Below are 14,299 nucleotides of genomic sequence, written 5' to 3'. Positions count from 1 at the left end.
TCTGCACCTGGTCGACTCTCTCTGTACCTGATCGACTCTCTGTGCACCTGGTCGATTCTCTCTGCACCCGATTAACTCTCTCTGCACCTGGTCGACTCTCCATGCACCTGGTCGACACTCTCTGCACCTGATCGAATCTCTCTGCAACTGGTCGACTCTCTCTGCAGCTGGTCGACTCTCTGTGCACCTGGTCGACTCTCTCTGCACCCGATTTACCCTCTGCACCTGATTTACCCTCTCTGCACCTGGTCGAGTCTCCGTGCACCTGGTCGACACTCTCTGCACCTGATCCACTCTCTCTGCACCTGATCGACTCTCTCTGCACCTGGTCGACTCTCTCTGCACCTGGTCGACTCTCTCTGTACCTGATCGACTCTCTCTGCTCTCTGCACCTGGTCGACTCTCTGTGCACCTGTTCGACTCTCTCTGCACCTGGTCGACTCTCTCTGCACCTGGTCGACTCTCTCTGCACCTGGTCGACTCTCTGTGCACCTGGACGACTCTCTGTGCACCTGGACGACTCTCTGTGCACCTGGTCGACTCTCTGCACCTGATCGACTCTCTCTGCTCTCTGCACGTTGGTGAATCTCTCTGCACCTTGTCGACTCTCTGTGCACCTGGTCAACTCTCTCTGCACCTGGTCGACTCTTGATGCACCTGGTCGACTCTCTCTGTACCTGATCGACTCTCTCTGCTCTTTGCACCTGGTCGACTCTCTGTGCACCTGTTCGACTCTCTCTGCACCTGGTCGACTCTCTCTGCACCTGGTCGACTCTCTGTGCACCTGGTCGACTCTCTGTGCACCTGGACGACTCTCTGTGCACCTGGTCGACTCTCTGCACCTAATCGACTCTCTCTGCTCTCTGCACGTTGGTGAATCTCTCTGCACCTTGTCGACTCTCTGTGCACCTGGTCGACTCTCTCTGCACCTGGTCGACTCTCGATGCACCTGGTCGAAACTCTCTGCATCTGATCGAACTAGATCCTCTCTCCCTTCTGTTGGCTTTCTCTAAAATGAAATTTACTTGCAGGGGCGTAGCTTGCTCAGTATGTTTAGAGGGCTGGGAGCTTCAGATATCCCAACAATCACGCTGGGACATCTTGATAAACACACCATATGAGAAGCAGAACATGAGGGGGGCGTAAGGGGCAGATTGTAAGGGGTACTTAAAACGCTATATTTTTCAAACTAATCAACATTTTTCATGACTTTCAAAACATGGACGAGAGAGAGTGTGTTTTTTTTTTGCCAGGGTAGGTATGTAAAAATCCCAGGGGAAATCCTACGTTTCACATTGCCCGACTGAAAGTGCGTGTACCCAACTATTTACTACATAATGCATGTTTTAATGGGCTGTAACACCCCAACCCTCCGTCCGGCCCAGTGCTACGCCGCTGTGTATTTGGCAACTTAATTGATTAAGAAAAGATCAACATTTAACCCATCTATTCATATAATTAAAGACTTGACGATCATTCTATTAAAAGAGAAATAATAAATGCATTTTTATGCTTTCAAAGAATTTCTCGAGTGCTCGTAATTTAAAATGCACGTTTCACGCTCCATCTATCCTTTCAGCACACATCTCATGTGATAAAAAAAACCCTCGCTTCCACATCCCTCGGTGCCGCCTTCTACGGTCCAGAGATCGCTTCCAATAATGTCGCCTCCTTGTTTGCTGACAGTCAGCGTGTTACTCACATCAGCCCCTGGCAGCTGAGAGACGGCGGACATTAAGAGACAGCGAGAGACCTGTCAGTGACGGGTGCTGAGAGATGTGCACCCCAGTGACAGGGGACCTCTCAGTGAGGGTGGCTGGCTGTACCAGGACATGGGCTTTCCACCACAAACACAGCGCTCTGGAGGACAGGTGTTGGCAGATGTGCGGCGCTGGTGCCTCTCAAGCCAGTTTCACATGAAGATGCTCCCCGAGGGACAAGAGGCCTCCACGTGCAGTCGTGTATACACAGTGCAGAGTAAATTGTATGCGCTCAGACAGCGTGTATATAGGACCCGTGTATATAGTGAGCATCGCACAAGATAAACAGGAGAGATTCCGTCCATGATGCATTAGCTGTCGGAGTCCTTCCTGCTGGAAGGCCGCGAGCTCACACTCCTGGCTTCTGCTCGCCAACCTGGGATCTGACTGGCCCGGAGCTCCTCGGTATGGATATTTCAATACATAAGAATGTCGCCAGTCCTGGTGGCTTAGTGGTCTGAGTCCACTTTAGGGGCCTGTGTTCGACCTCATGGTCACAGGTTCAAATCTCGACACGTCCACTCAGCCTTTCATCCTTCTGAGGTCAATAAAATGAGTACTATTGAGTTGGGTAACAATAAACATCTGTTATTCAGCGCCAAGATACCGTTGGGTGAACGTGCGGTTTACAAATACACGTTATGATATATGCAACTTCCAACCAAAAAACACCTGAATTAATCCGTGTATGAAATGCATCCACTTATCGTGTCATTAGTACATCATCTACACATCAAAACCTGCATACAGTCCTGGACCCCCCTATTGCCACTATGCTCTGCCCTTAAATAAAGAGTTACATTAATTGTAGTGTCAAAACATGAACAGCACCACACACTACATCATCCATCCATGTTGCTACATGGGGATGTCGGCCGAGCAATTTGCCAGGGTCGGTTTCAGTTCCCAGTCCGGCCCTGATCATCATGTATCCATTGGCTGTTCCACCTTTGAAACAATAGCAACAACTAACTGGACCAGTCATCACCTCCTGACAGCCCCACACTGGAAAACTAAACTAATAACACTGATCCATCCTACACCCACACAGACAACAAAATACCTCATCCAATCATCTCTACCTCTATCCTGAAGTCTACCAAACCATCCATGGTTCATGAATCCAATTTAAGGATACCTCCATTGGTCCTCGGCCTCTAGTTATCACCTTCGATCCATCTAAGCATTTGCTATCCAACCTTGGATCTATATCGCCATATATGGTCTACTTGTTATGCATACACCCACTGCACTCTCGAGTTCAATGGTATATTTATAATCAAACATCAACAGTGGCATTTATGCAACCGTCAAACCATCAACTCATCTACGGTACATCCCTCCAATCCAACATGGCTCCTGTCCCCGATAATAATTTATAACACCAACTGAAGCACCTATATATCCACTGAGCCCGCTGAATTGATTGGTCATCTCTGCAGACTCACCTCCACGGTTGCCTTCAAAATAGAAGTAAAACGATTCCTTATGTGCAAGTTCTTACCCTGACCAAATTTTTTCTTCCCCTCCCAGTCCCGCTATATATATATCTATCTATATCTATCTATATATCTATCTATATATCTATCTATCTATCTATCTATCTATCTATCTATCTATCTATCTATCTATCTATCTATCTATCTATCTATATATATATTCACAGAAAAAACCATAGGTTATAGACCATATATAGTTAGGAATTTGCATTTACAAAACCTTGAAAATTCAATGAAAAAACCATTGGTTATAGAACATATATAGTTAGGAATTTGCATTTACAAAACCTTATTTTACTCGCATAAAACCATTGAAATTCCATATATAGTTAGATGTGCTAACTATATATCGCGCACCCGCAATCCACTGCTGATGATGTCACATATTACATCATTCATGACATGGTCAGTGACATCACTGATGACATCACTGATGACAACATCCAGTGACTGTATGTTTCTGTAAAGTTAAAATATGTCTTATATTTTGAAGAATGAGTGGATGTATAAGAGTCTGGATGAAGGATTTAGTAGGTGCATGACTGACTGTATGAGTGAGTGATTAAATGTGTCTCACTAAGTGCATGGGTTAGTGACTGGGTTTTAATTTGTGCATCATTATATCTGTTGTTCTACAAACTGATGCATATGTTGATCAGTAGCTATATGAGTAACTGTATGGGTTATTCATTGGTTGTCCAAGTATTTGTATGGGAAACTGAGTGTGTGTGTATGGGTGGCTGGGAGGTGTGTGACTCTATACATAGATGTGTGAGTAGTTGATTCACTATATGTATGGGTTCAAAAGTGCATGTGGAAACAGCTGTATGGGCGGTTGACTGTGCATGAGTGTATTAGTGAGTGAATGGATATCTCAGTGCTACATGTCAAAGTAAGTACATATGTAAAACACAGTACATGTGAGAGTTGACATATATAAATAACTGTACATAAGAGCCAGTGAATGTGTGAGTGGCTGTATGGATCATTGTGAACATGTATCAGGGATTGTATAAGAGAGTAAATATGTGTTATTATATGTTTGAATAAGTAAGGTGTGTATAACTGTATAGTTGAGAAAATGGAGGTGTGATTGATTTTTTGCATAACTGACTAGGTGTGTGAGTAACTCCATGGATGAGTGACAGTCTGTGACTGTCTGTTTACACTGATTGTATCTAAGGTTATATTAGAGTCTGAAGAGGTTCATGGTATTATCACATGAATGATATCATCAGTGATATGATCAGTCATGTCAAATGAGATGTTATCAGTGATTTTATCAGTGATGTCATTTGAGATGTCATCAGTGATGTCATTTGAGATGTCATCAGTGATGTCATCAGTGATGTCACTGACCATGTCATGAATGATGTAATATGTGACATCATCAGCAGTGGATTGCGGGTGCGCGATATATAGTTAGCGCATCTAACTATATATGGAATTTCAATGGTTTTATGCGAGTAAAATAAGGTTTTGTAAATGCAAATTCCTAACTATATATGTTCTATAACCAATGGTTTTTTCATTGAATTTTCAAGGTTTTGTAAATGCAAATTCCTAACTATATATGGTCTATAACCTATGGTTTTTTCTGTGAATTTCATTGGTTTTTTAAAAGCTAATATCTATAGCTGTAAAATATATTCTTTATTAAGTGACGTATCACGTAGCCCGTGAGACGCCTCATGATGCATCGCATAACCGTGACGTATCGTCTCTGCAGCGCAAACCAAACCCAAAACGTAAGCGCGCCAGAACACGCTTAAAGATATATATATATTTTTTTAACCTTAATTAGACAAAATCCACACGTGCACATATCACAAACGTTCAAAAAACACAATATGTCGGACTCCCGTTACGCTGCCGGTTAGCTGCCCGGTTAACGTACCAGGAAGCCCCTTTACCGCGAAAAATCTCAATTTTTTTTTCACCCCCCAGGGAACTTTAATAGCCCCCTCATCAATCCTAGGGGTTCAGGAGGGGTCTGCCTTACCCCTTTCATTCATTTACACCTTTTTTTTTTCCACCTCTTGTCTCTCGATCCCACAGAGAGACAAGATGGCGGCAGCTCCAGACTGTTTACAATGATAACAGCCAATCAGCTTCTCCTCAGACTCCCGTTACACTGCCGGTTAGCTTCCCGGTTAGCTGCCCGGTTAGCTGCCCGGTTCGTGTACCAAGACGCGTCTCTACGGCGAAAAAATCGGATTTTTTTTTTTTTTTTGGCCCCGCGTGGCTTTATAATATCCCCCTCATCAATCCTAGGGGGTCAGAAGGGGTGTACCTTGCCCTCTTTCCTTCATTTCCCCCTTTGTTTTGGCCTCCTCTTGTCTCTCGATCCTACCGAGAGACAAGATGGCGGCCGCTCCGGACTGTTTACAATGTTGACAGCCAATCAGCTACTCCTCAGACTCCCGTTACACTGCCGGTTAGCTTCCCGGTTAGCTGCCCGGTTAGCTGCCCGGTTCGCGTACCAAGACGCGTCTCTACGGCGAAAAAATCGGAATTTTTTTTTTTTGGGCCCGGCGTGGCTCTATAATATCCCCCTCATCAATCCTAGGGGGTCAGAAGGGGTCTACCTTGCCCCCTTTCCTTCATTTCCCCCTTTGTTTTGGCCTACTCTTGTCTCTCGATCCTACCGAGAGACAAGATGGCGGCCGCTCCGGACTGTTTAGAATGTTGACAGACACCGGAGAGCCAATCAGCTTCGCTTCGCAAAGTTCCGATACGCGTAAAGTTCGCAAACCGGATCGCTGCCCGGAGCGCTGTTACAGATATATATCTTGATTTAAACGTTAATTTCTCAAAATCCACTGAAGCACATATATTGAGACCTAGCAAAGGCACATCGGGCTAACAGTCCCTACAATTTTGCCAAGTTTCGTGGAAATCCATTCAGCCGTTCGGGCTAAAAGTGAGTCCAACCGCCCTATGGAAATTAACATGGGAAAAACGAGTTTTGGGACCCCCCTTTTTTCTCGGCCCCCCCTTGACGAACACCCCCCAAATTTTCAGGGGCTGCTCAGAAACAAAATGTGCCATTTTCCTGAAAATTTCAGCCAATTCCGTCCACAAACGCCAAAGTTATTAGACATAGAATTTTCAGAAATCCCATAGGGAAAAAATCCTAACTATATATACCTACTGGCGACCGCCAGTAGGTAATATATATATATATATATATATATATCTCTTCAACTATTGTACTGCTGTGTTGTAACCTTTGTAACTGGTTCCTTTGATATGTATTTGATGCCTGCCTAATCCTAACAATCCTCAATTGTGAAGCGCTCTGATATCCTTCGGGATCATGTTCACGCTATGTAAAACTTTTAAAATAAATAAATCTCTGCAATCCTTGGTTTGAAATGTGTTTTTCTGCTGAGCCATTGTCCTTGTTCTCGTTCCTCCGACAGAATCCTGGTCGGTCATCTGTTCAGCCAACTCATTTATGATATGCTTGAGGGCAACTTGTTTTTCTTCTCATCCCACTTTTGTCTTATTAGAATAAGCCACCCTCATTTCTTCCTGTGGCCGGACCATGCAAAGTTGATGCCTGGGCGCTGTACAGCAGGAATATTTAGCTTTTTATGAACCTATGACCGTTTGGTCTTTGTATGAGGGAACCTTCATCTGTGCAATAAGTGGATAAACTTACAGCTGGTGGGCGCTGCAATTGTAGAACTTGAACTCAGTGCTGACAAAGGTTTTCCCTGTTTCTTCTGACTTCAGCTGCAGCTCCACTCCAAGCCAATCTGGAAAGGGAAAAATGGGAGATCAGACAGGAACTCGAAGTGACACACTTCAATCAGTTTTTAATGCCTCGACCTAAAATCGTATGGCATTGGACAACTGAAGTTGGACTGTCGTATGGTGGAAGGGTTTTATTTCCAGACATTCCTGTCCTCATTAAAGGATATAAAGATGGCACAGGACCGCAGTACACAAAGTAATCACCTCAGCCTGCCACTCTATTTAGCCTGGTAAGAATACACCCATTTTCTTATCGACAATATTGGTCGTGTTGCAAAAGAGTTTCCAGCAAACAAAGTTATTTGGTCTATGCTTTCCTCTTTGGTATAAAATGTGCAGTGTATGTGGAAAACCTAGTTGAAGGACATATACAGTTGTCAGTTTTCTAGCACTCCAATAAGCTGCCTTCTGTGGTAGTGATTTCACAGACATGCCTTGGTCTGCTCGAGATGACACTTTGCAATCAACATCATCCTTTGATTACAGATGATAGAAACATACCTGCCAACTTGAAAACAATCTCACCATGTGAGGAGGGGGCGGGGCCTTGAAGGGTCAGATTCTCATACCGAGAAGTACCTACAAGGCATTTTTTGACCCCACCCCACCCCTCCTTAAAAAAAATTAAAAGCTTGCTGAGGCTGGTGCCGATATACTGGGGTGTTTTCATACCCCTTAATGGACGTTGGCAGTTTAAAGCTCTGAAAACGAGCAGGAAAACCACTATTTAAAGTGGTTTTCGGCTCATTTTCCCTGCCACAGTGTGATATGGAGAAGTGTGGCTCAATGGTTAGAGCCGGCGACCCTGATGCAGAGGTCTGGTCCGGGGCCAGGGTTCAATGCCCACCTCGGCGGGTCTTGGGCTCAATTTCCTCGGACCTGAAAATTCTCGCCTCGGTGCCTATTCTAATCATGGGTCCCACTCTGCAACTCTGGGCAATAGCTTGCTTAATCTCCACAATGGCCCCAACAGCGCTGGGATGCCTGGCTTCACCTTGGGGGTGCCCAGGAGTGGACATTCCACAGGGAAAAACCAGGAAGGGTTCCTAAGCGGTATACGGACAGTGCCGGGACACCTCCGTTGGAGGTAGCTGTGCGCTTTACAAATGGCATTTACATTACATTTACATATTGGCTCCTCATCAGGAGAATGTGCGATGGGAGCCGATATTGTTTGTCATACAGTGGCGCCATGTAAGTTGGCAGGTATGTAGAAAATAATGAGTAGGTTGTTAAAGATTGGCCCTACACCTAGAATCCTCGGTATAACTACTTGCTAACAATGCCTCAAACCATGGGTGAAGGAGGAATTGGTACCAGGAAGCATCCTGAATTCCCGCCTGACAGCCCAATCACTTACCCTGATCCATTGGGATAGCGGGGACATCTTTAGCGGCTGGAGAAACGCAGATGATCCTACTTCCCAAGACCTGCCCCTCCACTTCGGTCAAGTTCCCAAAGGTGCAAGTGACCCCAGCAGAAAGATCTGGAACATCACTGACAAGGAGGTTGAGCTGCAAGGAGAGAGACAGAAAGAAAGAAATCTTAGTGAGTTAGTGAGAGGAATGGCTGTGTTTATGGATCCATCAAGAATGGGGCTGATTCCTTCACTTTCATTTGACAAGGGGGCAATTAATAAAAATATTATTACAGTGCAACAAAATTGTTCAACTATTATTTAATTGCTGAGATTGATGGAAGGCTGAGCTCTCCATGCCACACTCCAGAACAAAGACATTGTAGAAAGCTGGTTCTTTAAGTGATATACCACTGGGTGAAATCTTGTGCAAAGAGTCCAGAGATTCCCCCAGAAGGTTACAGGACTCAATGTAAACCTAAAGTGCTCTATTCGTGGTAGTGTGGTCGAGCTGCCTTAGGCCTAACAGAGGAGTGTAAGGCATTGGTTATACACACATTGACCAATAAATGAGACACAACTCAAAAAGGAGGTACTCCCCAATTTTAGAAAAATAAGCTTCTCCAAGTTTTATTTTAAGACTAATATGTATGCCAAAAGGTAAGTGCATTTTTCAGGAAGAAGACTTTACACTTTAAAAAGTGAACACTGCAGTTTTCAGGCTTTGCAATATTAACATATGGGAGGAAAACAAGAATGCAGTTTTGCAGGTAAGTACTCAACTTTCAAATTCAGTCCCCGGGTTCTTGGGTCAACACCAGGCAAGTTTCGAATCAGCACCATGACTGCCCCACCAGCGGCACAGAGGCGGCAGGGTGCAGAGGTCAAATTTGGGGTCAGGCGTTGAATGTTAATCAATAAAGACAGGGGGTAATCGAAGTTGCGCTGCTCACAGGTAAGTAAAGCGGTGGCAGGGGTTCATCTCCTGGAGTTAAGGTAAGTACAGGGGGGCCACAACGCAGCACCAAACTTACAGCCTCAGCGGCAGCCGGGTGCAGAGTGCCAACACAGCATCGGGCGTCTATTGCAATTCAATGGGGGAGATTGGTCTTGAAGGAAGGCTGAAAACCCACCACTACCTAGGTAAGTAGAGATGCTAGGGGACATAGGGACACCGTTGGTCAAGCTTCCCAAGGCCAAGGCGCTTCGGGTGCAGGGGTGTCCTTGGGCATCTGAAAAGTCTTATTGGGCAGGTAGCAGTCAGGGAGAGTCTTCGAGTCGAGGCTTGGGTCTGGCAGGGGTCAGCCCATGGTGGACTCTTGCTCAGAAGTGCTGGGAAACCGTCACAGGACTGGTGAGCCACTTGGACTCAGGCTGTGGGCGTCGGGTGCAGCGGTGTCTAAGGCAGGCAGTTCTCCCAAGGGTTTGGAGGTTGCCAAGCTGCAGGACGGATCATCTTTTGGTGCAGAATTGTCGAGGGCTGCAGACAGGCCGGTATAGCTGTGGCCAAGCCAGTTGGTGTCTGTAGTCTTCTCCGCTGGTGCCACACTGTAGTGTCCGGCACTGCTTAGGTCATCAGGAATCTGATTTCAGGGTTGGGGTGCCACCTAAATACTCGATTCAGGGGTGTTACAGGGGAGTGACAGGTAGGGACCAATGTGCCTATTACCTGCGGTGCCTATCCCCACTATTATGCCACCCACCTGTAGGAAGGGGGAATAGCCCTAGCCCTGATTGGATAACTCCCCCTCATCTTCAAGATGGTGGGCACTGAAAATTTTACTTCACTTGACCTTCTGCACCGGAGGGGTGGAGTTGGCCATGGTAGGGCACACCTCCTGCTCTTAATAAGATTTCCAGACGGTTCTTCCGCAATAAGTGGGGGTTTGAATAAGGGGCTGCCATCTGCTGCTTGAAGCAGGAGGCAGGGGTCGCAATACAAAGGTGGCAAGGCCTTTGAAGCTTCCCTCTCGAGGACTCTGCTCATCCTGGGGGTGTGAGACCTCTGCCCAGGATGTGCTTTGTTTCTGACTCCCAGGAGTAAAGATGTGCTTATAGAGGCTTTAATGAGAAGAGACCTTACCAAGAGTAAATATCCCCTTGGAGAGACTTTCATGAGAAGAGACCCTCCTAGAAGTAAGTACTCCCTTGTAGAGACGTTCATGAGAAGAGCTCCTTCCAGGAGTAAAGATACCCTCATACAGACTTTCCTCGGGAGAGATCCTCTACCGTGTAAACATTCTCTCATAGAGACACTCAAGAAACAAAATAAGGTATCTTTAATTTTGGATACCGAAGCTTCAGAGCTCAACCTCTATGTGAATCCTAAATCATCATCATCATCATCCTCATCACTGCATTTATTTATTTATTTTATTTATTTATAAAGTTTTATATAGCGCGAACAATCAGAGCGCTTTACAATAGGATGGAAGGGAAGACATAAATGCAATCATAGCAGGTATAGTAGATGTCGCGGCGCACTGCAGATCTGCTGCATGAAACATGCCCGTCAGTAATAACAGCGCAGCGCTGCCTGGCACAGCTGCTGCTTCCTCCTGGAGAGAGGCGAGAAGTTGTTTTGAGGAAAGCTGCTGTGAAAATAACATGGCACAAATTCAGAGCCAAATAAGTCGATAAAGGCCTTACCATTGATGCAAGACACATACAGCAATCTCCAGAGAGCAGGAAGCAGAAGTGGGGTGCCGCCTCTTAGAAAGCAATCAGGATAAACGCAAACGACTGCCTCTACCACTGCTTTATAATACAAGTACCCACAAGATATTTTTTACACTTCTGCATTGGGGGGTAACTGGGAGCTCTACGCTTGCCTATCTCTCAGATTAGAAGGCAAGCCTGGGCCTGTTCCAGATGGTGATAGTTGCCATAATAGTCTGCCACAAAGACTCCCTTTTAGATGACAACTCTAATCCCTGCCATCTTTAATCACCAGAAAAGAGGAAATATGCCCTGAATACATATAATATTATCACATAATATGCATTAACTAATGATCCCATTTAATAACACAACATGGTAGCCTAAATGGCCAACAGAATATGTGTCTCTTTTATTGAAAATACATATGAAAGTCTGCACACCATAACAGGAGTCATTTTTATTTTGAAAAATTAGTTCATAATATCTCTTTCCTTTTCAAAGACCAAACATTTCAAATGATTATTGTTCTTTTTGGGTCGCAAAACGTTTAGTTAATTCCTGATAAGATGTATTGTATTCTATTGTAATTCCATTCGTATAGCAATTACTACCCCTGACGAGGCATCAAAGCGCTTTTTTGGCAAGTAGCACGCTAATCCGGGACCCATAGAGGATTAGGGTTGAATTAGTATAGTGAAACATGCAAGTAAACTTTAAGTGGTGGATAGGTTAGTCAGTTATTTGGATTCGGAATGATAGCAGAAGGATAAAAGAGGAAAAAAGGTTTGTATTTATATAGTGCTGGTTACCCCTGATGGGTGATGAAACGCTTTTCTGGCGAGAAGAACGCTCCTCCAGAACCCATAAAGGATTAGAGTTGAAAATTTGTATAGTGAAGTAGGGAGTAATTTGAGTGGACAGAGAAGGGTAGGTGGCGGGATAGAAGAGGGAAAGTGGATCATATTTATACAGCGGTTACTAACCCTGATGGGGTTTTGAAGCGCTTTTTTGGCGAGTAGCACGCTACTCTGGAACCCATAAGGATTAGTGCTGAATTAGTATGGGGAAACATGAAATTAATTTGAGTGGTTGATATGTTAGTCATGTCTTTCTCAAATGACAATGATGATGTCATCGGCACCAATGTAATGTATTCCCGGTTTTGGCCACTAGACCCAAACTTTGGGGGGAGAGCTAAGATTCCCAGCCAGGGCTGGCACTAATACTGGTTGCGCACAGCGCAACAGTCTTTTTTTGGCGACCCCTCTCCCATTTCCTCCTCCAAGAATTCCCTCACTACCACCCACCAACAATGCACCTCATCTCTCTATAGCCCCTTTCTGACCAACATTTCACTTTTTTATAGGGCTAACCGTAGTTTACTCACACTCATTTTGGTGATCTGCATGGTACAGGTTCTTTGTAGCAGGCACATTAGCCCTCTGCGCTATGTGGGTGACAGGAGTGCCCATATGAGTGCATGGTGAACGAAGCTATAGTGTGATAGTAGGGTGAGAGGAATGACTGCAGGGTGAGTGAGATGACCATATGAATTTGGGTGCAGATGGAAGTGTAGAGTGGGATGAATGAATTTATGGTTAGTGATGGGCTTGTTTGAGTAAGATTGCACTGTAAGCAGGGAGAGGGACAGGTGAGTGATGTGTCACATGAGCAGGGTAAGTAGTGTGCTGGTTTGACCACAGGGGGAGGTACAGGGTGAACTGTATTGTGTGTGCAGTGGGATCACTGTGAGTGCAGAGTGAGCAGTGTGCTCTTGAGACCGCAGGGTAAGTGGAGGTAAAACGGTGTGAGTTCATGGCGAGTGGCATTAGTGCAGTGTGGTCACTGTGAGTGCAGGGTAAGTGGGTGGTGAGAGTGCATGGTGATCAGTGTGAGTACATTGTGATCACTGTGAGTGCAGGGTGAAAGTGAAGGGCGAGAACGAGGAGTGAGTTGTGTGAAAAAAGGGTGCATTTCCAGACATTTGAAGTAACTCAGCATGTTATTGAGGGCTGGCGTAATACAAGTTAAACTATTGCTATTATGGCATTATTCAGGGTCCAGGGATCGAGGATGGAGGAAATAAATATTGTACTCATCCTGCAACAAACTTCCAGTCTTGTGATTAGGGTTGCCAGCTCATTATATTGATATCCCAGACGGTACAAAAATAAGCAGTCACCTAAAGTTTCTTTTCAGCACTTATCTGTGCATACTTGTAACAGCAAATATAAATAGAAAGCATTTTTTATTGTGTTCTAGGACTGACTGAATTATCCTTGACTGATAATTCAAGGGAACAAAGATTGAAAAACCACATTACAAAAGAAAACATACGATTTTATTCATAACCCTATTTAGTGTCAAGACAAGGCCTTTGCAGGCTCTTTTATGAACAAATGGCTGGAATTTTTCTTTTGGTAACCCAACTTTATATTCCTTTTCATTAAATGCATTCTCACACTAAGGCAGTAAAAAGTAATATCCAAATGTAAGGAATAGGCAAAGTGGGGGCCAGAAAAAAGCTAAGCCTTGTTAAGCAGTTTACAAAAATATGTATATATATCCAAGTGGTCTTTAAAGACCTATGAAAAACTCAAGACATGAGGTGGGTGGGGGCTGAAGCCCTTTCAGCCCAATGGGGCGTTGCACGCCTTGTTTTGGCTCTGTAATGAATACAGAATTGCAGGGCAATAGGGCTGTAGCACTGGGCTAGACATCAGGTGAAGAGATTTTTAAAAAAGGTTGAGATTATGAGTGAATATTTGTCCCCCTATGAAGCCTCGTACTGCTGAAAATATTTAAGAAATAACATTTAAGATAATATACTTTAGATATGCCCACCTGAGCAGGTTAAACGATTGCCAAAAAGGATAGCCTTTCACACAATACTAAACTGCACATAATGCTTGGACGGGCATTCAAGATAGCGCTATATAATAAAAATAAATGGTTACAGCTACCATACATTTCTAGCATGAGCTGGGGGTGATCGCTGAGAAGGGGCATCAGGAGGTTAGTGTGTTTTCATGAGATGTGGCTTCATCCATGACTGTGTGGCAGTCCTTTCAGAGCTGAAAGGGCGATCGTAAATCAACACGGCAGGGCTGTGACCCCATCAGATTCTGCGGGTGAAAGCAAGGGAATACGCTTTCCCTTCATCTCCTCACTCCAGAACCCGCCTGTGTGGCTAATGGCGGTCAGCGCATGGCCAAGCGTGGCAAGGAGCGCAGGCAGCCGGCTTGGATTCATACCGAAAA

The 14,299-nt window shown here is 44.9% G+C and overlaps 1 protein-coding gene across 1 annotated transcript in view; it reads right to left on the bottom strand.

Annotated features, from left to right (window-relative positions):
• PLXNA2 (plexin A2) overlaps nucleotides 1-14,299 on the bottom strand; it is a 563,332-nt gene that overhangs the window by 196,285 nt on the left and 352,748 nt on the right. Inside the window, exons 7-8 of the mRNA XM_086923371.1 lie at nucleotides 8,382-8,535; nucleotides 6,927-7,023 (exon numbers count right to left, since the gene is read on the bottom strand). Of these exons, the coding sequence (XP_086779497.1) occupies nucleotides 6,927-7,023; nucleotides 8,382-8,535 (251 nt within the window). The remainder of the gene's footprint in view (nucleotides 1-6,926; nucleotides 7,024-8,381; nucleotides 8,536-14,299) is intronic.

The sequence above is a fragment of the Lissotriton vulgaris genome, chromosome 5, assembly GCF_964263255.1.
Source record: "Lissotriton vulgaris chromosome 5, aLisVul1.2, whole genome shotgun sequence".
Taxonomy (NCBI): Eukaryota; Metazoa; Chordata; class Amphibia; order Caudata; family Salamandridae; genus Lissotriton; species Lissotriton vulgaris.
This window is presented reverse-complemented; position numbering and strand designations above follow the sequence as displayed.